Source organism: Crocodylus porosus, unplaced genomic scaffold, assembly GCF_001723895.1.
Source record: "Crocodylus porosus isolate Cpor-Errol unplaced genomic scaffold, CroPor_comp1, whole genome shotgun sequence".
Lineage (NCBI taxonomy): Eukaryota > Metazoa > Chordata > Crocodylia > Crocodylidae > Crocodylus > Crocodylus porosus.
This window is the reverse complement of record NW_017728928.1, coordinates 20,076,411-20,103,482: the sequence shown is the minus strand read 5'-3', so window position 1 is coordinate 20,103,482 and position 27,072 is coordinate 20,076,411. Positions and strand designations below refer to the sequence as shown.

The 27,072-nt window shown below is 44.5% G+C and overlaps 1 protein-coding gene and 1 long non-coding RNA gene across 2 annotated transcripts in view; one reads left to right on the top strand and one right to left on the bottom strand.

Annotated features, from left to right (window-relative positions):
• Positions 1-5,721: 5,721 nt before the first annotated feature.
• Positions 5,722-27,072, bottom strand: part of PIK3R5 (phosphoinositide-3-kinase regulatory subunit 5) — a 52,099-nt gene continuing 30,748 nt past the window's right edge. Inside the window, exons 9-18 of the mRNA XM_019542767.1 lie at positions 23,830-24,580; positions 22,860-23,013; positions 22,446-22,571; positions 21,729-21,857; positions 20,891-20,984; positions 18,990-19,066; positions 16,770-16,863; positions 12,254-12,336; positions 10,827-10,939; positions 5,722-9,434 (exon numbers count right to left, since the gene is read on the bottom strand). Of these exons, the coding sequence (XP_019398312.1) occupies positions 9,287-9,434; positions 10,827-10,939; positions 12,254-12,336; positions 16,770-16,863; positions 18,990-19,066; positions 20,891-20,984; positions 21,729-21,857; positions 22,446-22,571; positions 22,860-23,013; positions 23,830-24,580 (1,769 nt within the window). The 3' untranslated portion in view covers positions 5,722-9,286. The remainder of the gene's footprint in view (positions 9,435-10,826; positions 10,940-12,253; positions 12,337-16,769; positions 16,864-18,989; positions 19,067-20,890; positions 20,985-21,728; positions 21,858-22,445; positions 22,572-22,859; positions 23,014-23,829; positions 24,581-27,072) is intronic.
• LOC109315176 lies at positions 9,155-27,040 on the top strand. Its single transcript, XR_002102451.1, has 4 exons — positions 9,155-9,236; positions 19,875-19,879; positions 26,235-26,238; positions 27,027-27,040. It is a non-coding gene; the product is annotated as an uncharacterized LOC109315176 (long non-coding RNA).

Sequence of the window (27,072 nt, the reverse complement as noted above, 5' to 3'; positions counted from 1 at the left end):
ATATGGAAACCTGCATTCCTTGACAGCCTCCCATCCAGGGTCAACCAGTTCAGCATGAGTAGTATCCACAGCAGTAATATCACCAGTACAGAAGGTTCGCCTGGTGATCAAGGGGCTGCTGGCACCAGGAGTCATCCACCTCACCAGCACTCAGGAGGTCATGGCCAGATTTAGGTGTAAGCAGTTTCTGAATTATATCAGGGCCATTGATAGCACCACATAATCATCCTGTGCTCTTCTCATCACAGTTTAGCAGAAGTCAGAGGCTTTGTTGGAATACTGGTTAATACAAACACTGATCAGTGCATATATAAGAGCTTTGCCAGAGCATTAAGGGCGTGTCTGCATGCGATGCTATGTCATGTTACAGCGATGTAGCATCCACTAGTGTGTACACATGACCAGCAACTACTCCCCCATTATAATGTGCTACTATAGGCAAAGTAGCTGCTCAAAATAGTGGTGTGGTACACATATGGTGCAGTATGAGAAGTTACTGCATCATGCTTTAGTACTTCCAAAAGGAAGTACTAAAGCACGTTGCAGCAACAATGTCACTGTAGGGCAATGCGTAGATGTACCCTGGCTGAAGCAAGCCTCACTGAAAGCTGACCTTGCCGCCTTAGGCTTGGAAGATGCTTATAAACTTGGACCTTCCAGATCTGTGATATAGTTGATTATTGATATTAATTGCTAAGGTTTATTGTTAAGATGGGGTCAGAGAGTCCAGAACACATGCATGATAATGACAAGAGGTATGAGTATTCAGGTAATTTGGTAAAGATACTGATGTTGGCTAGGTATATATAGAGCTGTATTAATATACTAAGAGAAGGAATGGAAACTTTTGGAATTTTGCATTAAGTGTAGGGGATGCAATATTATAGAAAAGGGCCAGAAGGGACCTCAGGAGGCCATGTAGTCCAAACCCTATAATGAGGACAGGCCAAAACCCTGGACCCAATCAATCTCAATCAAGAGACTAAGGCAAGTCATCCCTTGACAAGTGTCACCTGCAACAAGCCCAGAGCAATGCCCTGGTCCCAGCTGGGCTGAGGCAATCACACCACCACATCCCCTAAAGCCACAAGCAGTCAGCCCCATCTGCTCCCACCCTTAAAAGCCACCTGAAATTCTCGCCACCTGGATTCTGCTCCTGGAATTCCCCTCTGTTGTGGGTATCTTGGACTCTGACTCCTATATCTGGCCCTCCCATGGTGACCTAATTACTAGGCCTATGCCCCAGCCCTTATAGTGTGCACCTTCATGATCAGTGGTGTATTGGTAGTGGTGGTACCCCCACTCCATTACTAGGTAGTGTGCCACATCATGAGTAATGAAGTATGGGAGTAAGGTCATATGTGACCTATGACCCCTGGGGCAGTAGAGTCGAGCTTGAGTGACATGAACAATGGCTTGGAACCAGCTGGCTGGTAGAGGGGGCTGGTGGGGGGGCAGTAGGGGAGCACAGCCCTGTGAGATGCTTTGAGAAATGACTACAGCTATCTCATGGAACACTTAGCATGTGTGTGTACCAGCCCATTGCAAAATGTATATAGCTGTCCTCTGTCCTTGTCCCAGTCCAAGTTCATCTCAGTTACAGTGAGTGATCAGAATTGCATGAATTATTACAGATGAGATCACACCATGCCTTACAGAATGGTATGGCTTAACTTTTAAAACCTTCTGCCTAGAACTGGTTATTTTCATCCCTTTTTCCCTTATTTTGCCATAGCTGTGATTAGATGCAGGAAACTCTCAGCACCAAAGGCTCTGCTACTTAAAGATACCTTCGCCCATACCACACAAATGGCATACTGCAACCAAACCAAGCAAGGTGCACAAATTTATTAGTTCCATCAAACAAAAGAGGACTGCCTGTCCAACTTGGCCTGGGGCTTCTTCCAGAGCTCCCATTTGCTTCCCTTTTTCACTGGGTACACTAGTCACCACCACTACCCTCATTCTCTCCTACTGATGCTGTTTCACTTCATGTAAATAGTGAAGTAGTCAGGGCACAAGGACTGAAACCCAGGCACCCTGCCTTCCAGGTAAGTGTCCCAAGTCATTCTCATGCTCTTGCTCTATGAATATTTAGATGCTTTGTGCTCCTTTATAGGGAACTTTTTATAACAGGGATTCCCCCATAGGATTTTACAGAATATACCTAACAAAAGAGGGTGTGTTCTGGGACGGAACAGGACATAGGCCCTTTGCCCTTGGGAAAATCATGTTGAAAATGCCTTTATTGATATTAATTTATGGGGGGGGGTTTCTAGAGCTTTGTGGTTAAGGGCGTGTCTATTCAGGGAAAATTACTGGAAAAGCTATAGAACTTGTTAGTTTTACCAGAATAGTTATAAGTTCCTGGTTCTCAACCTATTCTATGCTGCGGGAAGTAAGAGGTCAGGCAGACAGCAGGGCAGGGTGGCAATTAGACACTGGTTTAGAGAGGCTTAAGGGTAGGGAGAGGGGTCACTTGTGAGAGGGGCAAACCCTCCCTCTCTGCCTGTTCTTTGTATTTAAATCCCTTCTATTTAAAACCCCTGCTTTCTGTAAGTCCATTCATACCATCTGATGGAGCAAGCTGTCACCCATAAAAGCTTAGACCTCTCCAAACCGGTTAGTGTAAGGTGTTACTCTACCCTGCCTTCGACACTGGGAGGGATTGGTGGCTAACTTTGACATTTGTATGCTGAGCCTGTTTCTTCCTGCTATAAAACTGGTAGAATTAAGGTGTGGCAGCTGCTTATTGTTCACACAGAGGCCTAAATACTATTTTGCTTTATGTGCCTCAATGGCTTGCAGGCAGCTATTACATAACCAGTTTGGGGCACTTAAAAGTTTGGCGTTCCTTTTATCCTTTGTGGCAACATGAAAACACTTTGCATCACCTCCTGCTGGAAATAAAGAGGAGGAGGAAGAGGAGGAGGGTCTCTGATATTTTAGCTCAGTGCCCGGGTGGAAGGAGACTCAGGTTCCAGGCCCCCCTCACCAAGTGTCTGAATCTGTATCTCCTTCCTAGCAACACACTTTAACTAGTCTTCCTTTTGAAACTGCCTACTTCACCTCCTCGCTGTGATTTGACCAAAAATTTGGGACTGGTCTGGCCTGACACTAATGCCCAGGTGATTCTTTTTCCCCCTACAACTTGGCCAGAGTGCAGACTTGCTGACCATGCTCCTTAATGCTCTGCAACCAGAGCTGAGTCGCAAGCTATGTGTAAGCATTCAAAACTGCTGTCATGCAGCTGTGGACATGCCATTTAGGTGCATCAAGGGAAATAGGACTGAACTGGACCTAAGTTTTTGCTTCTTACTGGAAAGGTGGCTTGTGGTTTTAAGGTGCCCCATTCAGATAAGTCCTGGTTTACACGTGCCGTTCAGGCATAAATACTGAGACAAATTAAGGCTGAATCCTTAGCCCCGGTCCTAAATTGAGGAAGGTAATGCTCACTGGGCATCTATACTTGTGCTCTGGGCTGGAGGGGGGGCACTTTAATCAGAGCAGCTCTTAGAGCATCATATATTTTCAGCATCCTACACTTCAAAATGGTGGTGAGGGCGCTTTAAGTAAAGCTTGTTTAATGAGCTTTAGTTAAAGCGCCCCTGCTGCCATTTTGAAATGTCAGGACACTGAATACATGTGATGCGGAGGCTGCTGGAGCACACAAATTAGCACGTTCCAGCAGATTCACAGCAGACTTGATTAACTGAGTCTGTTCTGACATGTGCTAATTAGCATGCATTGGAGCAGAGGTCTGTCCCGTGTATAGGTGTTCATTTCTGCTACAAACAGAAACACAAGATGCAAAGAAGATGACAATTTCAAAGCAATGTAGGGGTCTAGGCCAGATCTAAACTAGAAACATTTGCTGATGGAACAATATTATTTAGGGGTGTGGGATTTTTCTTACATGAATGCAGGTGTATTAAATTCATCAGGCCCCATGGGCTGGATGAGGAGCATGAAGGCAGTCTGCAGGCTGGATTGGCTCCACCAGATCCAGCATGGATGCCACATGCAGCATGCACCAGATCCAGTCCTGTGTGGCATGTGCAGCACACATGCCACATCTGGCCCTGTGTGCAGCACATGGGGCTGGTCTAGCACTTGCAGCTTATGAGTCCAGCCCGAGGCTAATGGATAGCACTGTGGGTCAGATGGTAGGGCTCCATGGGCTCGATCTGGCCTACAGGCTGTATCTTCAAAACCTCTACATCAATACACTGGTAAACATTTCTTGCACAGAGATAGTTTTAGCAGCATAAAAGTGCTTTTTGCTGGTAGATCTTACCAGTATTTCATTCCTGGAATTGGCATCAGCTGTATAGGAACTAAAGTTCTACTGTAACAAGGGCACCTGAACAAGGTGGTTTTGATGGTATAACTATAGCTTTACTGGCATATATTTTCTAGAATAGATCTGGGTTTAATCAGACATTTTGATGGTAAGCATATTGCTAAATCCCTGCTGTTGCATAAAAACAGGAAGCAAAGTATCTAACAGTGTTTTGAGTAGCAGAACTAACTTATAAAAAAAAAAAAGCAGGCATTTTCCAAACCAACTTTTGAATGAAACAAGAACTTGTTGTTGCATTCATTTTTTAATTGAATGCCACAACTCCATGTTGGTTTGTTTCCTCCTCCACCCCTTGTCTTTCACTTATTTTTTTCTCTCTAAAAAAAGTGGGGAGGAAGGGAAAATGCGGAGAGTGGGGAAAAAGTCTCCTAAACAAAACAAAACCAAACCCTGAAAACTGAAAAAACAACCCAGCTTTTCTTTGAAAGAGTTCAAAAGAAACTAAAACTTTTTTAAAAAACTTAAAATTGGTGAAACTTTATTCATTCTGATTAGAATCGAGATGACTATCTAATTCATAATAAATAGTTTGCAAATGAAATAGCTTCTTTTTGTTCATATTGTCCATAAAAACTGCATTTTTTTTTCAAGCTTGTGAAACTGTGCTACTCCCCCAGATTTCTCCAACCAGCTTGTTTTCTTGAATAGTCATGGAGTAGGAAAGCAACAAATAGAGATAGATACACTTGAAATTATTAATACAAATTTAAAAATTACAAAAATATTTTAGGGTATTTTTACAGTACTGACTCAGTCCTAAAAACAACTCTGGGCAGATGCATTGAGATGAAGGCTGGAGATAGCCTCAAAACACACCATTTGTCCAAAACTTACTGAAGCATTCATAGTCTATCACTCAAGGAGAGTGAAGTATTTGTTTCTATAAGCAGTAATCCATTCTCTCACTCCAATGCTTTATTATGCAACTTGTAAGCACTTCATTCATGGTCAAAGGAGTAACACATTTTACAACCCTGGAGAACAAATCCCATATTTATCTGCAGAACAGGGGCAGCCCACAGTGTGCTCTCACTTGACAATTTTTTGTTTTTTTCCCCTTAGTCCAATATAGAAGTAAGTTTAGACTGATATTGAACTGGTTGCTCTTTGTTTATAGAAAAACATGTACAACCCACTGTAGATCTTCACCTTCTCTACTGCCTGGGTCCCAAGGCCTTGAACTTTCCACTGCTGTCAATTAAAGGTATGATACTTTAGCTGAAACACAGTAGCACCATTGTTTTTAGGTTGATAAGCCATGAATTTAAACCTTGCACGGGACCTTTAGCTCCAGCTATTCCAGTTTCCCTTTCCCACTCAGGACCTGGCTGGTACAGACACGTCACTCACATTGTACATGAAATAAATCAACATTTAATATTTTATAATTATCTTAGAAGTTCTTTGAACAATATTTTACAAATCAGCGCAGCTACTTACACAAACTTACTGATGTTTCACATATGTACAGCTTAGCCTGAAAAGTTCTACCGTTAAAACAAATCTAAAACCGTATAATGGAAGAGAGTTATAAATCCATAGGGTTTGTGCTTCTTTTCCTTCATCACAGGGAAATTCTATTTTCTGATATTTTTGAGGGGTCAACTGAGGCATCAACATTTGCACCATTAGTGGGGACAAGGATATATTTAGTCACAGTTGCTAAGATCACAAACAGCATTCTGACAGGTAAAGGTGTTGTTTAAAAGTGTTAAAACAAACAAACAAGACCAGCTGAGACTTTTCAACTGTTCAACAGACAAAAAAAAGTCAAATGGTTTGCTAAAAAATTAAAAGTCAATAGGAAAATATTTTCCAAATGTGTGGAATAAAAGATCCATTAAGAAATACTTTACTGAGTCCTTTGATAGGCTGAAGTTAGAGTAGTGCAATAAAACAACACAACTATTTTACAGGGGGAAACCGAAGGGATGTGTATCAAACCCAATTTCTGTTATGGGGCCTCAAATCTTTGTGTGGGTTAGTGACCTCATTCACACACTCTGGCTGTTTCTGTGAAAGAGGTTTTAAAATGACCCAGTTCCTTCAGAGAGGAGAAAGCTCTTGCCACTCATGTTGCAAGTTGGTGGCAGCTTGGCATTTTCTTTGGACTGATCACTGAGAACAAAAATAGAGGCGTTTTATTATGTGCAAATAATAAATTAAGGGTGTAGGTGCTCTTGGTTCCATAGATATAATATGGGGAGCTGGCTCCTTCTTGAAGCTTCAGCTATGCAATAGAAGCAAGTTTCCCTGCAACCAGGAATTCCCATTGGTGCAGGGCCACATGATGCCACAGACTTGAGACCCACTTCACTGCATGCAAAGTCTTCCTCTATAATACCTAGTGATGGCATTATTCAAGCATTCGGAGAAGAAACACAGGCCTCAGCCCTGTGCAGGCAGTTTTCAGAGCCCTCCAGGATGCAGATGAAAAACATCCAAGGTCTTCATGCACATAACAAGAGTGGAAATTTGGGCATGGGAGAAGGGGGATGCTTGAAGGCTAACAACAGAGTGATAACAAGGCTTTTAGAAAAGGCACCATTTTTGGATCTATGCCTAGCAGAGAGGGCTTGCTCCATGCAGGTCTTAATCTGTCCTCTCTCTCCCCAGAAAAGCTCAGAAGCAGTAACTTGCTGTTAGGTCTCATACCACAAGCGGGAGTTCTCACTCCCATTTTAACTTCCAGACCAGAAACTCTGGGTTCAAAAACAGCCAGTCCTCAAAGTGATGGACAAGGTGGTAGTTAGCCCACATAGATGACACATGGGAAGCATCTGTGCTATGTACAGTACCCACTGAGCAACATCTCAGGGGCAAAGCTAAACCAGCTTGGGGCTTTGAGAATGAGGGCCTTGACTCCTCGCTGCCCATGGCCTGCAGGACCTGGAATACTATAAACCTGCCTTCCTTCTAAGTACTCCAACAAATCACATTTCTCAGCAGTATCCCTTCTAGCTGACTTGAGTGCAGCACAGCTGGAATAAAGGATCCATTAAAGATCTGGAGGGAGGTGCCTTCTGGTTGGAGCAAAGAATGCTGGGAATTGGGGGGGTTAAAATGCAAACAAAACAATATGGGGAGGGGTATGTAAGAAGCCTATGATAACCTCTATTTCCCCCATTTATGCACATTAATTTCTGAGTGCAGCTAGCTTGCTTCTGAGCTGTAGCTACAGAAAACCTCAGCAAGACCCCAGCAAAAATACACTGGGTACAAAGCCCGCTTGGGAAGGATGAAAAGAAACTAAGGCACACAGGCCTGGGCTACACTTATCTCAGGCAACCAAGGGCAAAAGGGCTCCTGACATCTCTATACAAGTTAATCCTTCAACTACTGGATGTCTCAAAATAATAAAATCAAAGGCAGATACAGATGCAACATGCACTCACTAAGAACTTGTTCCCACTGAAACCAGTGGCAAAATAAATCCCATGTTTTCTGATTTCAAAGGTCATTGAACTGACCTCTACATGGCCAAGCCAATCCCAGTAGCCATGGAGGAAGACCATCAATGCAGTGATCCTCTTCTGGCTGGTAAAGGCCATTTTAGCAGGGGACACTTGACCAAGCCCATCTTAACATTAGGAACCAACAAGCCAAGCAGTGACCATGCCAGGAAGCACAGCCACGTGTGTGTGCAAATAGTTACTTCACTGAGACAGTTAACAAACTCTTCCACCTCTTATTGTCTTTGTGGTTAGACAGCACCCACAGGTATTGCACCTTTCTGGCACTTTGTACCTATAGCCTTATAACTGGAAAAAAGGAAGTTAAGAGGCTTTCCTTGGACTGTTGGAGAAAGAAATGCAGAGTTCAGCATCTTATATCTACTGTAGGTGTCACTAGTGTTTTTGATCCCAGGGCAGTCTGCAGCAAATCTGTCTCTCTGTTACATTTGAACTCATTCACACTCAGCACAGTGGCTTGCCCAGTATTTGGCTGTTGGTCCCATTACCTTCTTGTGAGTGTAATTCTTTCAACAGCACTCAAAGCAAGCATCACATTTAACCTTTTCATGTTCTTTTAAAGGTGAGATTCAGTGCAGGTAAGCAGGATACAGGGCCATTTATCTGATAAGGACAGCCTGTCTGCTTCAGAAACTGTGTTTTTAGAAAACGATCACTTGGGTGACCTGGTTTTACAGTAATTATCATTTGGTGCATGAAATAACTCCAGATATAACCTATTGCACTAGATCAGTGGCATGAGACCACTAAGCCACAATCATCTTTCTAGTCCTAATCTAGTCATCTCTGTGGACCAACCTATAGGACAAATAAGTCCCATCCATAAAAAAAACAACCCTTAACGGTGAACATGTTTCTGAACTCCAAATCATTTGTAATTTTGACGGTGAACCCAACTTTGCTCTGGGTGAAGCATCTTCAGAATATTCTAAGGGTAGTCTGCAGCTCACCAGGCATTTAAGGCAACTTTACACCCTACGGTCAGTAAAAATCTCTTTATCCTTGCATGTCCCTCATTAGGTCCATCTATCATATTCTCCCCAGTATCTGCACTAGTTGAAAGGTTCTTTCAAATACAGTTCACCACCATTTCCTCATCAGTGATCAGAAAAGTGTCTCTACTCTTCTTACCGCACCCCTTCCAACCAGAGATCTGCAGCACCATCTAGAGATTTTCAGGAAATCACTTCTGTCCCAGAGCCTGGGACAACAGCCAGACCTTTGGAGGGACCTTAGTCTTTCTCAGATGCATGTTAGATATCCAGACTAAGAACAGCTTGTCCACTGTACTAATGCTTTAGGTTCCAGGATGTCATTGGTGGAAAGATGTAGGTCTCCAACCTGATGGAGGAGGAGTCCTCTTGGAGACTGCTTTCACAGATACCACGATGCACTGGACGGTCTGAAGCAAAATGAGATCTTGCATGTCAGCCTGGCCTTGCAGGATTTTCTATGGCAGTGCTCCACTAAAGGTGACAATGGGCAAGCACAGAAGAGAACAAAACTCAGAAGGGTCTTGAGAAAGATGGAACGAAGAGGATCTCCTCGTTCCAGAGGGTTCATTGTCCCTGGGTTTGTAGCATGCCGAGACTTCACACCTGCAGGAAAAAAAAAACAGGAAATGGAAATCTTTGTGCTGTGTCCAGCTGTGACCCAAAGGCTGGGGGTACAAAAAGGACACAGACAATGGTGATACAGAGTTCACAGACACCCTTAAAAGGCCTCATTTTCAGAAGAGCTGAGCAATACCTCACTGAAGAGTCAAATCCCTCTTTGGTATTCCCAAAAAGACCACCCTAAGTGGAGGTATCTACAAAACAATAATCCCTTCTGAATACGTAGGCTTTCAAAAAAATCACAATTCTTTTGCATGTCCAGAAACAAGTGTATAATGCTCCTTTTTCATTTAATGCATCAAACTTTCAAATTAACTTCCTCAGCTCTAACAGAAATAAAGGAATTAAAATCTGGCCTTGATCATATAGAAAAATAACACAAAGGACCCTTTTTTAGGGCACCAAAAAAACTGGCATGCAGAAAGGACCAGCAACCCTCATCTAGCCTGTAGGTCTGGAGGGGCTTGATACTCCTGATCCATCGTGACTTCCTGGAAGAAGTCCCACAGTCTGTGCTGGGCCTGTGAGAAGCCCCATCCATCATGGCACTGTGACTCCCACATGGGCTTATGACCTGCAGCTCAGCTGTGCTGTGTAGGGCCACATACTCCTACTTAAGTTATCCCCAATTCCCGTAATGGATATTTTCCAGAGTTTTGGCCCCAGACATTCAAAACAGGGGCAAAGCCTAAGCAGCACTTTTTCATCTAGAACAGTGGTCCCTAAACTAGGGATTGTGACCCCCAGTGGGGCTCCAGTCCCACAGAGCTCCTTATCTGCCTAAGCCTGCCTTTTCTGCACTTGATCTGCTCTGTGTTAACGAATCCCATACCCTCAGTGACCCCATGATGAGAGCTGAACTGGTGTAGCTTACCTTTGAATAAAACAGGGGTAAGTTGCACCAGTTTAGGTTTCACTGGCTAAGGAAGAACTGCCAGTACACAACTAGTTTTTGTGCCTGCAATTACCAGGGAGCAAGTACCAAAGCCCAGCTGCTCTGTGGTAATTGTTTGTGGCTTTGTTCTTATCCCATGGAAAGTACAAGCTAAAATGGGGAAACAGCTCTGTTTCACTGAGGGATAGGTTGCCTCCATAAAACAATCCTTGTGGGATAAGAGCAGTCCTGGGGCCTAAACCCTTGCTAACTTTGGACATGCGAACAGCGGTAAATGTGCTGTTCAAATATTCAAAATATCCGGTACCATGATGTCACCCGACTAAAAATGGGGCAAAGACCTGAAAAAAGGTTGAACCATAGGTCCAAGGCTTCAGGGGGCTGGCTTTCTCAAAGCACACGTGTGGCCTGAGACAGGTTTCATACACGCAGAATGGGCCTATTGCGGGCAGGCTGGTTACACTCTGCTAGTTTCCTACCTGGTTACGCTCTGCAAGATTTTCCGCTCATCCTGGTCCAGGCACACAGCAAAGGAACAGTTGATTCCAGTGATCTGGACCTTGTCCACTTTAATCTGGGACACACTGATTTGCTATGAGAGAGAAAAAGATAACATGGTATGTTGGCAATGCTTTGTGGCCAAACAAGCACAGCTAGGTTTTATGATTTGGGTAGCTGGAGACCTGGAAAAGCAGCTAGGATTCTTTTCAGTGTGTACTGTACCTTTCCATGTCAGAACTTGGCCTGGATTGGGGCAGTAAGTCAAAATGGAGGCTCTCACAGCGTAAGATACTCACTGCGTGCTTCTGTGTGTGCATGAGCCACTGTTGGCCATATTCGCTACTCTAATACATTGGTGTGACATTCATTTGGCCCTGCAAGCTGGTCCTGGACCATGGGGCTTCTCACAAGCCCAGCACAGACTGTGGGACTTCTTGCAGGCCAGATGAACCACCTCTGGCAGCAGGGTGACTAGTGGTGGCTTTAACCCATAAAGCTGCTGGAGCCACTGCTTCAGTGAAGCTCCAGAATCCAGGGGATTAACACTACTCCAGCTTGCCCTCCCTCTTCCCGTGCCGCTAATTTTAGTCAAAGACGATCAAAACTCCCTGATGGAGTAGCTCCAGCAGGCACAGCAACAAGTCCTGCAGGCCACATCTTGCCCATGGAGGTGGGTCATCCAGCCCATGAGAAGCCCAGTGGGCTGAATGACCTACCTCCTGGGGCCAGATCCAGCCCACAGGCCACAAGTTTTACACTCCTGCTCCAAAGTAACAATCAGCTGGCCAACAAGTGCATGCTGCTGTAATCCACCATCCAGTCATCCCTTTCTAAGGATACCAGTCTAATACAGTTTTCCTCTAATCTTTTCCAAAGATTTGGAGAGCTTTGAATTGATTCGGACCTTTTTATTGGTCCCCTGATTCGATTCAGATTTGGAGATTCGGCCACCAAATTGAATCAGCACCCGAAGCTTTGCACAGCCCTAATAACAAATACAGGCCATAGCTGAGTAAGAGCTTTGTAGGATCCTCATGTGCAGCAGTTGCAAGTCATTGGAATGTAGTGATCTATTAAAGTTAGTACCTGGTGAGAGATAACCTTCACTCAAAAGAGAATAACTCTGCAACATCATGAGGGTACTTTACACATGCTAAACTGCTTGAACTTGTGTCTGCTTGAGTTTTAACTGCACTTAGCAAGTTGAACGTGTGAGATCACCCTACCCCTGCTAGCAAACACAGAGCAAAGTCTCCACTCCCATCTTGAAGCAAATGCACCAAAAGCTCAAGAGTTGGTATCTGGCTGCTTCATGGCTCTAAATTCATTTTGTCTCCCAAGCAAGCTACTGGCTAGCCTCTCACTGCCAAACAAGGGAGGACAAGAACGTAGCAATTTGATTTACCTGATTGAAGCTTTTCTTTGATTTGGAGTTTTGCCTCTTGACAACTTCTGTTATGGTTAGGTTGAGGCATTCCACTTTTGAGTCTAGAACACAAGAAATGTTATTTGGGTTATTTTAAAGGTCCCTGATTCTAATTGAAATAGCCCCGATGCCTAATGCCCAGAACTGCCATGCTCCAGAGGAAGCAACCTCCAGCTTCATCTCCTCAGGGGTTGCCAGCAGAGCACAGGGGCTTTGAGAGATCAGAGTAATGGTCAGAAAGAGAACTCAGGACCTTCTGTCAATTAAAAAAAACACATAGCAAAGGAACTTCAAAGTATCTTTAACACACCTCTGTCATTTTAATGAGGTCATCCTCATAAGAAGAGGACTCAGACCAGAATACTGCTGCACATCAGATGGGTAGAAAAACTAGATGGCACTAGAGAGTTGGAGGACATTTTATCTTTCATAGCATCATTAAAAGGGGTAAGGGTAGAACTTACACACGCAACAATGGAGCATTAAAATACTACCAAACCCACAGGAGCAAGACACCATCATAGTGTTAGTCAGTGGGATTCACTCTGCAGGACAGAAAATACTCTGCTGGATCGGTGACACTGTAGCATTCCAGAACCAAAGAAACTTGACTTCCTTACACAAAACAACCAGCTAGATGGATGAAACAACTGCAGTGGATATGGTATATTTGGAGTTCAGTTAGGCTTTTGGCAAGTCCCATGTGACCTTCTCATAAAGGAATTGGAGAAATGTGGACTAGACAAAACTACAAGGGGGATAGACAACTGGCTCAATAGCTGCAAGCAAATGGATCTATGTCAGGACAACAGGAGCATTTGAGTGGTGTCCCTCAGGGGTCAGCCCTGTGTTTATTGATGATTTAGATCCTGGAATAGAGAGCTTTTTGAGCAAGTTTACAGATAACACAAAACTGGGAAGAACTGCAAGTGCACTGGAGGACAGAAGCACAATTCACAAGGATCTTGACAGATTGGAAAGCTGTTGGCTAAAGCCAACAGGATGGAGTTCAATGCTGACAGATGCAATGTGCTAACACCTTGGGAAGAATCATCAAAAACACAAGTACAAGATGCATAACAACTGGCAGCACTATGGAAAAGGATCTAGGACTTGTGGTGGATCACAAACTCTATACAAGTCAGCAGTGTGATGTAGCTGCACAAAAGGTGAATGCAGTTTTGGGGTGCAGGAGTAGGAGCATTAGGTGCAGGACATGGGAGGTGATAGTGCCTCTTTACTAAGCACAGGTTAGAACTCATCTAGAGTGCTGTGTGCTCCATGTTTTAAACAGGGCATGGAGAAGTTAGGTTAGACTGCCTAGGGAAGTTGTGGCATCTCTATCATTGGAAGTTTTGACAATGTTGGGTAAGCATTTGTCAGGGAAGATCTAGGAGCAGTTATGCCTTGGGAGCTCTGTAAAGAGCAACAGATAGACTGTTAGGAGATCAAAAAAAGAGCTCTGCCTCCTAAAGCAGGGGGATATTGGTGAGAGTGTAGCATACGTCCACAACTGGCTTAGTTATGAAAGGAAGTTAAAGCAGCTGGGATAAGTTTATAGAAAAGATACAGAAAGAGGAGCTTTACTGTCTTTGTAGGTGTGATGTCTAAAAACTACACTTGCTGTCCCCATGCTACAGAGCAGAGTAGAGGGTAGTAGGTTTGGTTTTTCCTACACTTACACTTTGCTGGTTGCCACGTGGGGCAAGGAAGGATTTTTTCCTTTCCTGTTGCTACATGTGTCTGGGGGTTTTTTTCTACCTTCTTCAAACGGTATTGGGTGTTGGCTGCAACCAAGGCTAGGGATTTTAACTGGGGTGTACTAATGCTCCTGCTGGGGCCCAGAGGCTTCTGGTTAAAGGGTCTTCCTCCTTTGCTCAGGGTCAGCCCAGTTATCACATAGGATCAGGAAGCAATTTTACTCCATGATCAGACTGGTACATGCTATTGTGAGGTTTGTCTTCCTCTGTAGTGGGGAACATAGCCCTCTTCTTTGGACCTCTCAAGTACATTTTAACAGCCTTTACAGCAACAAGACACTGACTCCCATTGTTCCCCTGCTTCACCTGTGGCAGATTAGGGTAATTTTGGTGTCTTTGCACAATATGCCTCATAGTTGTATGACAGGGCTGACTGGGTAGTTTTAGGAATAGGTTAGGCAAGGATTAGTATGGGGTAATTTTGATAGGAATAATCCTGGCTGAGGCAGGGAGTCACACCAGATGACCTCTGGAGGTCCCCTCTAGCCCTGTTTTTCTACGATTATACAACTTGAATTTAATTACATCTTTTGGGATAAGAACATCTTCCTAAAGACTGTTATGCTGTCAAATTAAAACAGCTTCCAACTACACACCCTGATGTAAATCAAACTGATATTCCTTCAGCCTTTTCTGCAAGCAATCACACACACAGCATAAACACAGATTCTAGAAGCAGAGGAAAAACTAGGAAATTCAGGAAATATCTAGCACATACTGAACATCCCCAAGTTACTTGTACTCCAAAAGTGAAAGTAAGTAATGAACTATTTTATGCCTAAATACTGAAGCTACAAAAGCAACTCTTGCATCATGTCTCAGAACAAACTCTAGCTCCATAGGCTGAGCCCTTATGTCTTCAATAGCATCCTTCCACCATGACATATAGGATACTGTTCAATTGGTAACAGGTATCTGGAATAACAGTGACATCCTGTGGCCAAACTGGTTTATATGGAAAGCATGTTCTTCCACTTAAAAATAGGAGGTAATCCCAGTATGTTGGAAAGGTATTTCAAAGGTATGTTAGGGAAAAAAAAAATCTTCCTAGATGTTACATTACCTATAGAAAGATGCTTGGAATTAACCCAAATTGTAAGGCAGAACAGCAAGATGAGCTCCAGAATTGGGATAAAAATGGGTAATAATGTAATTTTTACAAATAGCATATTGCTAGTGGTTAGAAAAATATAATGGCAATACAAGCTTTGTGGGAAGGGGGGGGGCATGGAAGAAGGGGGTGAGGAGGGGGAGGGAGTTGACTTTCTAAGTTGATGGGAGAGAACCAATATAGAGGCTTACATGTAGAGGCTCCAGTTCAGTTGATTCACCTGGTTCCCTGGTCTCAATTCCTAGTTTTATAGCCAGGAACACTGCACAGAGCATTTCAGTAAAATGGAGTAGATTTGCTTGAAAATGTCTCATTATATTTGCAACCTGATGTGTATGTGCAATAGTGGTTTTGCTCTTAAGTAAAGAGAATACCCATGGTTTCTAATTAAGAAGCCTACAATCTTGGAACAGCTTCTACACTTAAAAATGGGGGATCTGGGCACACTGTACTGAAAAAGGATCTAAAGAAAGAAATTTAAGAAATAAAAAACAACGTACACCCAGCTGTTTTAGAGAAGGAGGAAGAAAACTCAGCCACTAGCTTACTGGAGGGGTCTAGCTCCATTTGACAGTAGGATGGACAAAGCACACAGCCCAGTAAAGCCAGAGACCTTTCACTCTAGAGAACAGTGATGAGCTACTGCATAGAGGAAGCAAACATCCATACCAAGAACATGCTTTTCTTGGAAAGCAGCAGGTTGCACCATCCCCAGATGGGCATTCAGATATGGCCTGGGACATCCCAGACTACACAGGGCAAAGGATATCCTCATTTCTGTAGCAAAGGGGGAATACAGGCTGCCCCAGGATGGCCTGAAGCACAGAAACAATGTGACTGTGCAATCAGGGACCCTATTGCCCTGGACAAACTTGGCTGCTCGCATGATGCCCTATTTTCATGTCTGACAGAAAGAATGAAGTTGCACAGGGAATGATTACTAGATTTCCTTCTCTGCACCACCTGTAAGCTTTGGGCTTCACTCCTGGGGTAACATATAAATATAATTATAGTTTGCTCAGAAAAAGCCAATGCAAAATTACCCCAGGGAAGATGTGAAAGGCGCAGTACAGAGTACAGGACTCGGTCCTGTAACCAACAGGTCAAAAATCTGCTCTGGAGCAAACTGATGGCCCAGCTCCTCTGCTGTTTATCTCAGGCATGCAGTACTTTTATTTTACCTATATGCCACACAGAACTGTTTTTAATTTGGGGCTCCCAAGATGGTTAATAGGATGTGAAGCCTTTCATGTTTATATCAACCATTGTATCCCTGGTCAGAGACTAAAGGGTGCCATGTGCTCATGACTGTTATTCTGCTTAAAAGAAACGAGTGGCTGGTTTCCATCTAGTGGGCAGACACAACAACCATGAAAGGCACCTTTGTTGGAAATCTCAAGATAACAGGATGTCAGATACCTTTCTTCCTTGGAAGTGGCCCTCTGAAAATGTGAAGATGACCTGAATCAGAAAGATGTGGCTTGTTTTGTCCCAAGGTACAAAGGACAACTCCAGTTTGCCACCTTCTGTTACATGTGCACTCTTTGCTATGCTGATACTTCACCATTATCCCCTCCACTGCCCTCGACATCCCCTGTAAGGTTTTGTGGTCACCAACACTCACCTAGTTCTTCGTGTTTCTTACAGGCTTTTCTGACGTTGATAGACGTGCAGACCTTTTCAACATTGTTCCAACGGTTCCTTCCGCTGATTGCTGTCTGTAGGGATCAACCAAAAGCCAATGGGTCATACTATACCATGATATTGCTTCACTCCACCCCTGATTTTCTGGACTTTCTGGATGGTTTATTTTAGAATTGGATTTTACGTGAGCTGGCTGGACCAGAACTTTTGGCAGCTGTTAAAATATACCTGCTTTGTATAGTAAAAAGCTAAATGCCTTAGCTCTCCATGAGGTCAATGTTTGATAGCTGCACAGTGTGATGAATAAACAATAGCTGGATTGTTGTATATTCATTGTGTCATGCAATTCTTTTCAGAAAGGGCCCAATAGGCAGAATCAATTCACAGCCCTTTCTCTTGCCTGTGTGAGAGTTTGCAGCTATTCAGAGAAAAAGGAATTCCTTCAATTAGACAACAGGCACTGTGAGCAGAACAATATCTGGGGACTTAGTTACGTCACAGATTCTTAAGGCTGTAGGACAATGTCAGGATGAAGTTGAATATCCTGTCTACACTACAAAATATGACAATATTATAAACTGGTCTCCAGATATGGCACCTAGTCAGATATTCTAAATCATGTAGTGACCTACACTTCATCCTTCAGAGGTAGGCAAAAAATGTTAGGGGTCTGCATCTTTAAAAAGTTTCTTGGCCGATACCAATGGCTGATTATTAACCAGCCATATCAGATGATACCTATGCGATAGCTGATTGACAGGGATGCAGCCCAGCAGCTTGGAGAGCTGCATCTGACCAGTAAGTCTGTGGGGGGGGAAGGGGCATGGTAGGGGCAGAATGAGGCCCCCACAATGAGGGAGGGACTGGGGCAGGGGCAGGTGCTGTCCTGTCATGGTTGTGAATACGACCCTGGGAGTGGGACAAAGTTGCAGGTGGCTCACGTAGGGGGTACAAGCAGGGTGGGGAGGGGGGCAGGTCTTCACTGTTGTGCACACCCCCAAGGGAGGTATGGGGGACATGTGTCCCCTTGGATTTGTGTGGTGGGGGGAGGGTGGGCAGACTGCTGCAGGCTTCAGGCCAGGGGCTGCACTGGCTTCATCCTGGCCAGGGGGGCTGGGCTGGGACTGGCACTGAGAAGGGTGGCTATGGGCAATTTTGGGGTGGCAATAGCTGACCCTGTAGCCCCCCCATCCCAGCACCACTGTCACCCACCCCACTCCCACCTGCCCCAAATGCAGACCCAGTTTAGCCCCTCCATTAGGAAGAGGCCAGTGCAGCCCCTGGTCTCAAGCCCACAGTGGGCAGCCCACCTTCACCCCCCACACAAATTGGGGTGGGGGGGCACATGCCCCCTACGCCTCCCCTGCGGGTGTGTGCAGTGGTGGGGAACCACCCACCCTCCCAACATCCCCTCTGTGTCCCCTGGATGAGCACCTTGGGGGTACATGCAGCAGCAGGGAGCCACCCACCCGCCCTACACCCCTCTCCATCTGCTGGATAAGTCACCTGCGGCTCCATCCCACTCCTGGGCTTGCATTCACCACCCTGGCTGAGCAGTGGCTACCCCTGACCCACCCCCTCCCTCACCGTGGGGGCCTTGATCTGCTCCCCCATGCCCCTTCTCCTCCAAGCTGCCTGGCTGCATTCCTGGCCACGTGCATGCTACAGCTGCATGCATGCGGCATTTATCAGTGACATTATTGGCTACACTGGCCAAAAAAGCCGATTGCTGATAGTGTTGAGTTTCCTTTTATTGGTGGTGATCCTATATGCCACTGATATATTAGTGCACCTCTAAAAATATCCATGATGCACTTGACTATTGAACATGGCATGTAGGAGACATATCCCTTCCTGACCCCAGGGAGAGGTATTTAGCTGCTTTAATCTGAAACCAGGCAGAAGGCAGGGCAGAGTTGACCTTATAGATACCATATGAGGTACAGCTCTGTCCTCCCTTCTGACCCCACAGAAAGAAGAGCAGCTTAGCCCTAGAAGCACCAGATATCCTTTCCCTGGTCATCATTTTATATTAAACATGCTTCCCTAATGCAGTAGCTTTCTGACTTGTATTTATTTTTTCTCCACCAAGGGAGATTTCTTCTTGGATTCTTTTAAAATCTTTAATCCAGCAACAGGTCCATTAAATACTGAAGTTGCTCTTCCAGCACTTGTCCCCATGTCAGTACCAAACAGTTACCTTGCTATAGGCAATTTGTAGTGTTAATGGGATTGCTTCTCTGTCCCCGTCTATGCCCAGCCTTTTGCTGCCTGGACCTGTGCAATACAAAACAGGAGTTGAAACCACACAACAGCTTTTTTCCTCCCCATCATTCAATACATTTCCAGACCCCCTCAGCAAAAGCCACTTTGTTGCTGATGGGTCCAATTCTCCTCTGTCTCTCAAATCACAAGGCAGAAAACAGCAGAAGAGTGGGCCAGGAACATCTTAATTTTCAACCTCGTGGGACAAATGGACATAGGAGTCACCCCTTGCAGCATATATGATAGTTGGCACTCCTGGTTATTAAAAACAAATATAAAACCACAATATACTATACTTCAGCCTTCCTTTGGGCCTTGAATCATGTTTTTCTAGGGGCTCTCCCATTCCACCCTACACCTAACATCCATTCCCAATTCCAAGAATTATTATTTTGCCAATTGTTCAGAACACTTGAGACAGTTTAGGAATGGTGATCCTTTCCATTGCCTGATATGTGCTACTGCATCAGAGAGGAAGTCTTCCAATCATTTTACTAGAATATGACTGAGGACAAAAGAGAAAAATAAAATGGAGTTTAATAACTGCCTCAGATGTAAATAAGCTAACTTGGGATGTTCAGTGTGAAACATGGCAAGTGGGTGCTGACATCTCCACAGGATTAACAATTAAAAAATATTTATGGGCACTGTTAGGTAAATGTGCCTTGGAAAAAATACAAAAGAGCAAAAGTGTGGTTTTCTAAATGGACCTCCTTTTCTGCAGGTTCAAATTTGTACTCAAATCAAGCTGGGCCTGAAATATTGTACTTGAAGTCCATTAGTACATTGCCCTGGAAAATGTATTGCAGGTATAAAAGAGCAAGTGTGAGAACTGCATTAGTTTAACTGGAGGCCCAGTTAAAATCAGGCCTCTTAACGTTTCAAACCAAAGAAGGCTGTTTGGTTCACTATTTATAGGAACCATAAATTGATCGCGTCCATAGTTGCGGGGAGGCAATAGACTTCCTGCAAGTAGGACACTGCAGTTTGCTTAGCAGAGACAGGAAGAGGAAGTTAGAATAGAAAAGCAATCTGTCCAGGGAAAAACAAAACTAACCCCTATGTTTTAGCAGTATGTTATTCAACCAGTAGGTGTCTTTATTGGTGGCACAACATTTCAGACAACCATGGAAAACAAAACTGGCGCCCAAGCAGTATGAATACTGGTGTGCCTGTAGTTGTAGCTGTTTTCTGTACTAAAAATACTTAATTTTTAAATAGATGGAACTTCCATATATCAGGGCAGATTACGTGCCTTCATGTGAAATGCATCAATTCTCTGCTTTGCCTAAATAAAGTGTAAGCACAGAATTTTAGAAGTCAAGTCCAAGAGATAACACACAAAGTAGAAAGAATAAAGCAGTAAGCAAACAGCGCCAAAAAACCCAAGATAAATACCACCTTCTGAAACAGCTATACTGTATCAGGGTCTGATGACAGGGAAGAACCTATTTGTAGTTATCTTAAATTAACTTCAGACCAGGATGAACATAATGAAAATGCTCCCTGAGATATGGAAGCTGGCAAGACATCATTGAAGGAAAATATAAGCTTTATAACTTTATGACTTTAATATCTAGGTTTGTAAAAAAATAAAAACAAAAGAAACATCTCTAGATCCCAGCTCATAGCAGTCTCTCTCACCACAGTCTTCTCCCAGCCCCACTTCCAACCCAGGCCAGGCACTGGTCTGATTTTCTTCTGAAGTCCTCCATCCTTTGTAAGCAGCAACTCATTAAACATCTACCTTCTGGTCTATCTGCACCTCCATTTCTAAAGCTGACTATATTACTATTATATCCATGATGTGTGACACAAAGGGGAGCAAATACATACCTGAAGCTTTGATGGCCCGAGTGGCAGCTGAATGCCCCAGCTCCAAGGAATGGATGAAGACCTCTGTTATCTTCTGCCCCCCCATCAAGGTTAGCTGTCAGGTGGAGAAGACAGGAGATATGCTAGTGAGCTAACATCAAAACAACATTCATGACAACAGCTGGGCACATCCCCAGCACTTTTGCAAAAAAGGACACTGAGGTACTGAAATGCTTCACAATTTTGTGAATTGTTAGTATAAAAAAACTTCTAAAAATAAATCCTAAAAAAATTGTAATTTTCAGAATAAAACATTACAATTTTTCATTTCAAATTATTTTAAATGTCCTTTATTAAAATTGCAAGCATAAAAAGCATTTAATTAAAATTGCAAGCATTAAATTGTTTTAAATAGTTGAATACAAAAGAAAAAAAGTGATTCAAGGACCATATAGTGTCATCTGCTCTGTATGCCCGAGTCCCAGTGTTAGAAACCACCCATGGTACAAGAGTAGCAGGCCAGTGTTAATGTAGAAGCCTCCTAGGCCATTTCACTTACCAGACCAGGTACATCAGCTCACAACCTGTAGCCCATGTCAGTGTAGTACCTGTAACTAGGAGGCTCTGCTATGTTGAAAAAGCTGGTACAGGCAGACAGCTAATGGAAGCACAGTTTCACCACCCATGCTGGCCAAGTCTGACAAATAAACTGGCCAAACCATTAAGCATGATGGAGGTAGCAGTAATGGGGAGATGTTCTGCTCTGTCAGGGGGAAAACTGGACTCCTAGCTGGTCCATTCAGAGACTACCAGTCCCACGATCAGATAAGATAAGAGGGAAAGCTCCAGTCCTGCCTACCTCTGTCTGATAGAGCTGCAGCAGCACTGGGCGCATAGCGAACCGACAGTAGTAAAGAATCATGTCAGCCAGGATAGGCAGCTGCTCCCTGGAGTCCTCTTGCGGCTCCATTTCAGGCTTGACAGATTGCTAGTGTAAGCACAAGGAGAGAAATTAAAAACACATTCAGTTTGTCCTATGTCCTGCTTGCCCAGGGCTGAAAAGTACTGGGGAAGAGACTAAAAACCTCCATTTATCCCTCAAACAGGCACATCAGAGAAGAGGTTCACCCATAAGTGCCCTTCAGCCCTACCCTACTGGGACCAGCTGCTAGAATGAGAGGGGAGTGCAACCCTCTCTACTGACAATAGGGACAAGGAGGACCATGATGGCACAGTAACAGAAAGACTGACTTTCACATTTGAGTCTCTCTCTTTATTTCCTTACAGGTAGTTTTGTTCCCTAATGCACAACAGAGGTGACAGGGATGCTGCCTTCCTGCTCACCATTCTGTGAACACACTAGAGGAGAGGCAGGGAAATTAGGGGTCTGGCGCAGAAGCCAGATATCATCTGTAAATACACTGAGCCTAGTGGATTGGGATTGTCAGGGTCACTGCCAACTGATGCAACAGGGTGGCCACTCCAAAGGAATAGGGAACCTCTCACCCCATAATAACTCTGGAAAGGGAGGGGAAGGGAAAGACTCTATGCCAAGCTCATTTTTTCCTGGACATACCTGGCCCAAGACATCCGTAGGCAGGTTCATCAGTCCAAGAACATTGCGCTCGTACCATGGGTCCAACATCCCAATGTAATTGGAGATATCAGTGGTGCTGCTTTCCATCCCAGCCAAGAAGGGCTCCTGCAACCGGATGGACAATCACTTGTGGTTTATTTCATTTGTTTTAATTCTTACAAACTAATTTTTAGTGGGTGGCAGGTGCCAAATTAAGGCCCAGGAGGTACCAGGCTGAGTAGAGAACCTGTGACAGCATTTTCTTTACAGAGTGCTCCAGCCTTCCAGCCTTAGAGGTTCTCTCCCCGGTTCCTGTTTAGTGTATGGCTTCTCTGCTGAGCTGTTATGTTCCAAGCCTGGGTTTTTTGTGATGCAGAGAACCATTTGCACTAGGATAGAAGGCAAAACACATACCACCATTTGTGCTGAGGCTCTGAGATGAGGTTCTCCTGGAGAAGGAGGATATGTCAGTGGTGTAGATGAGGTAAAACTGCTCCTTTTCACAGGGATGTAGAAAAACTGCAGCTTGAAGTACCTTGTCAGTAATGGACAATTGCTTTCTTGCAACCTAGAAGGGAGGAAAGAGGCTGGGTGAGTGAGGCAAAACACTCTGGCAAGCCAGTGAGATCAATGGTAGTGCACTGAGATGTGCTATCAGCCACATATGTGAGCCTGCACCACCACATGTGCATGTGCACACCCCCACATCACACCCCTCCCACACTCACCTGCAGGGCAAAGGAAATCATTTAACTTTCCATCATTTGACTTCAATGGTAAGCTCTTTGGCACAGGGAATATTATTTTGTTATCTCTGAAGGATACGTAACCCAGTGGGGGCCTCATAATATCAAGACATGATTTAATGCCATTGCCAAACAGCAATGACACTGTAGCATCATAGAAAAATGGGGCTGGAAGGGAGCTCAAGAGATCATCTATCACAATCCCCTGCTCAAGGTAGGATCTTCTCTGTCTAAATCATCCCAGAGAAATGTTTGTTTAACATTAAAAACTTCCAGTAAGAAGGACTCCACAACCTCTCTAGGTAAAGATTTGAATCCCTGATTCTTTTATAAAGGCCAAGGTCTACATGCACTAGAATTGTATGTGCGCTGTGGGGAAAGGAGGGAGACACTGTGGTAAAGTTATCCTGAAAGATAACTGCAGAAATCCTATTCTCCATCATCACCTTCCAGTACAATCAGCCTCATAAAAAGGTGGCAGAGGATGGGGGTCAGATCCTTTGGGGAATTAAGTAAGATGCTCAGAGTGAGACCACCTGAAATTACAGCCTTTGAACTCCAGGGGATAGATTGCAGGGTCAGGGCAGTGTACATACATTGTAACGAGAGCCACCTTCCCACGGTGTTGTCCTGCTCACCTGAGGTTGCTGTAGGCCCTGGCCACTTTTCCTGAGATGCGGTCTGACCCAAAGACCACAACACGCAAAGTAGACACCTTGGTATCCTCATCATAACTGAGAAAAGGTCTGCGCTGGACACACACTTTCTGGGCTGTGTGTTGCGGCGGCAGGCGTAGCCTCAGCATGTGCTGGGGCAGGGAGTGGGCCCTCCGGGAGCGTGCTGGGATGCGGTGCTTGGCTTCTGGATTGCCCAGGCTCTCAGCCCGGCGTAGAGGCAGCGAGAGCGACCCTATGTCTCGATAGTCTTTCAGGTCTTTCCTCAAGACCAGCTGGCTTCTGCTCTTGAAGAGTTTGTAGATCTTATTGGTCAGACTTTGCCTCTGTTTGTGAAGTGTCTTCTCCCTCAGCTCTGGCCTCCCCAGAACCTCAAGAGAGCTCTCATCACTGTCTTCTGCATAGCCACTGTCCATGCAGTCCTTGAGGCTTGAGACAAAGGACTTGAATGTCTTCTTGGAGACCAGAGACAGCTCTGACAGAGAGTCCTTGGAATTGGTGAAAAGGGATATCCTCGAATGCTTAGACATGTCCTCTGATAGAGCAGGGTACACAGACTCCTTGGAAACTGCTGAAATGGAAGAAAGCAGCGAGTCCCTTTCTGGAAAACAACCATCAATTTCCACCTCTTCCTCCTCCTCTTCCTCCTCTTCATCTTCCAAGACGACTGGCTTAGCAATGTCACATTCTTTGATAAGCACCTCATTGAGGATATCTGGAAGGCAATGTAGGAAGAATCAGAGCCAGGGCAGAACCCTAAACACCACAGCACAAAACCGTACCAAAAACAAGAGACACACAGTGAATCAGGCCTCCTCCCACCCATCTGTCCTGGAACCAGTTCACAATGACTCCCTACTACTGTACCTAATCTCCAAAAATTTGCTAGATTCAAATAAGTGAAGTGATGGAACTGCTCTAACTTTTCTTAGGAAGCCATTCTACAGCATAGTATCAAATGTAGCAGTCATCTTATTAGAAACTGTGAACCTTTTCTGGTCAAAATTAGCTTTTTCACAAATATCATAGTTATGTTGAAATTAAGCATGCTCAAGAAAACTGCTCAATATAAAAGAAAAACTGAAAAGAGAAACAAATATTTTGTTCCAAACTAAAGATTTTGTTCCAAGTACGCTATTGAAAACTCAAAGAATGTTTTTGTTTAACTTATTTTTCTAATTAGACTTTGCTATTGGATTTTTCCTTCTCTTGTGCCTCCCACAATGCATTGAAGATCCATTTAATCAAAAAGAAAATGTTAATAGCCAATCAGGGAAGAAGCGATAATGCCACCTAATGATAACTGGCTGCCTGACAAAACTCTTCTTAATGAAAAGAATGAAAAGAGTTTGCTTTCCAGAGAAAAAGAATCTACGTAGTCTGTTGGAGCCTTCAGGCCATAAAAGCAGTAAATCTGCACAGAAATAAAAAGGTTTTCCAGGAGTAGGGAACCTCGAGCGACTGTATGTATAGAAAGGATGCAGGAAAATGCTGGTGTATGGGGGGAAAGAACCAGCTTAGGCTTCTCCCAAGCCTATCATTGGCATAAAGGTAAAACTCTAATATTTTACTCTCCCATTTAAGAATTAAAGGACCCCTCTACACATGCCAGTAAAGGTGTGATAAGATCTAATGTGCAATTCACATAATTGTGGCTCCTGCCGTACCACACATGCATGGCAGGAGGTGCAATTGTGGGATTGTGCACTAGATCCCATCGCACCTTATCTCCAGTGCTGGATCACAATCTTGGGCTCCCCCTGTACCAGCTCCTGCAGCTGTGACCCCGCAGCTAGTGTGGCTCAGCAGGGTTTGCAGTGGGGGCAGCGCTGGGAATGGTGGCCCCACTGCAAGCACTGTGAGCTGTAGGGCTTGCACTGGCAGCAGCAAGGAGAACGCTGCCCATGGTGTGAGCCTCCTGAAGTGTGGGCTCTGCAGGGGTGGCAGCATGGGGAACACCACTGCCACCGTGAGCCCTGCAGCCCACATTGGCAGGAAGAACGCTACTGGTGCTGTGAGCATCCTGAGGTGTAAGGCTCAGGGCCGCAGCAGCATCCCCCACATATGGCCCTGCTGCAATCCCAGCATCACAGGAGGGGCATGGAGAGTGGCCTTTTCCCCACAGCAAGCCACACAGCTGACAACACTGCCTCAATTGCGAGCCTTGTCAGCTGAAGGGCTGGCAACCAGTGGTGCTCCCCTGTGGCTGGGAGCCCCTCAGTTGATGGGGCTCCCAGTCACAGGACTTGGCTGCACCTTCAATTAATGGAGTGATTAGAACAAACTAACAAGTTATTACGCATTTTTTGTGGCATAACTTTGTAGTGTATTTCTTGTTTTAGCCTGCCATTAATTGGTTAAACATGTAGCTGGGTCACAACTTAAGGCGTGATTACCTGGTTAATCATGCCTTACGTGTAATGTGTAGGAGGGTGCCAAATTCTCACCTACAGGTGGACCAGTGAATATTAAATAATGCAACCTTGGAAAATATTATTTGTATTTCAGTGGGGCCCAGAAACTCCAGCCCTGGACCAAAACCCTCCTGCGCTGTACAACCACAGAAGAAAAGTCCATACCCCAAAGAGCTTACTACCTGAGTACTGGGCAGTTTCCAGTAACACAGGTTTTCAAAAAAAAAGGCTGGTGCACCCTACTGACATTCCAGAAAGGCAGGAATTTACCATGTCTGTACAAAACAAACCTGTGCATACTAATACATTTGCTCATCTGTAAGCACACAAGTTATACCAGATTTCAACATGCTTAAAGTTTAAGTGTGTTCAGTGAAACCTGGATCATTCATATCTGCATGTTTCACAACTCAGTTGATTTGCAGCAGGTGGCCAAATGAAGGATGAGTTACTCAGCTCTTTATTTTCACTTCTACTTGAAACAGCACCTTTTCTCCACTCAGGTGGAGCTCATCAGCAGTCCTGTGCAACTGACTGGAAAAGAAGCACCCTTTGAAATAAAAGTCACAGGAAACAGCTGGAGCACCTCAGTGGGTCAATACAACTGCTTGCTGAAGCTATGTACATCCCTGGATACTTCACAAACACTTAGGTTCTTAACCCCCGTGCAAATATAACATTGGGAAGATGCTGGGTCCTACTGTACTTGTCAATGAGACTGGGGCTTGAGTGTCTATTGAATCTGAGATGCTCTGAAGCTACTGAAAATGGCCCAGTGTTCAACAGGAAGCAA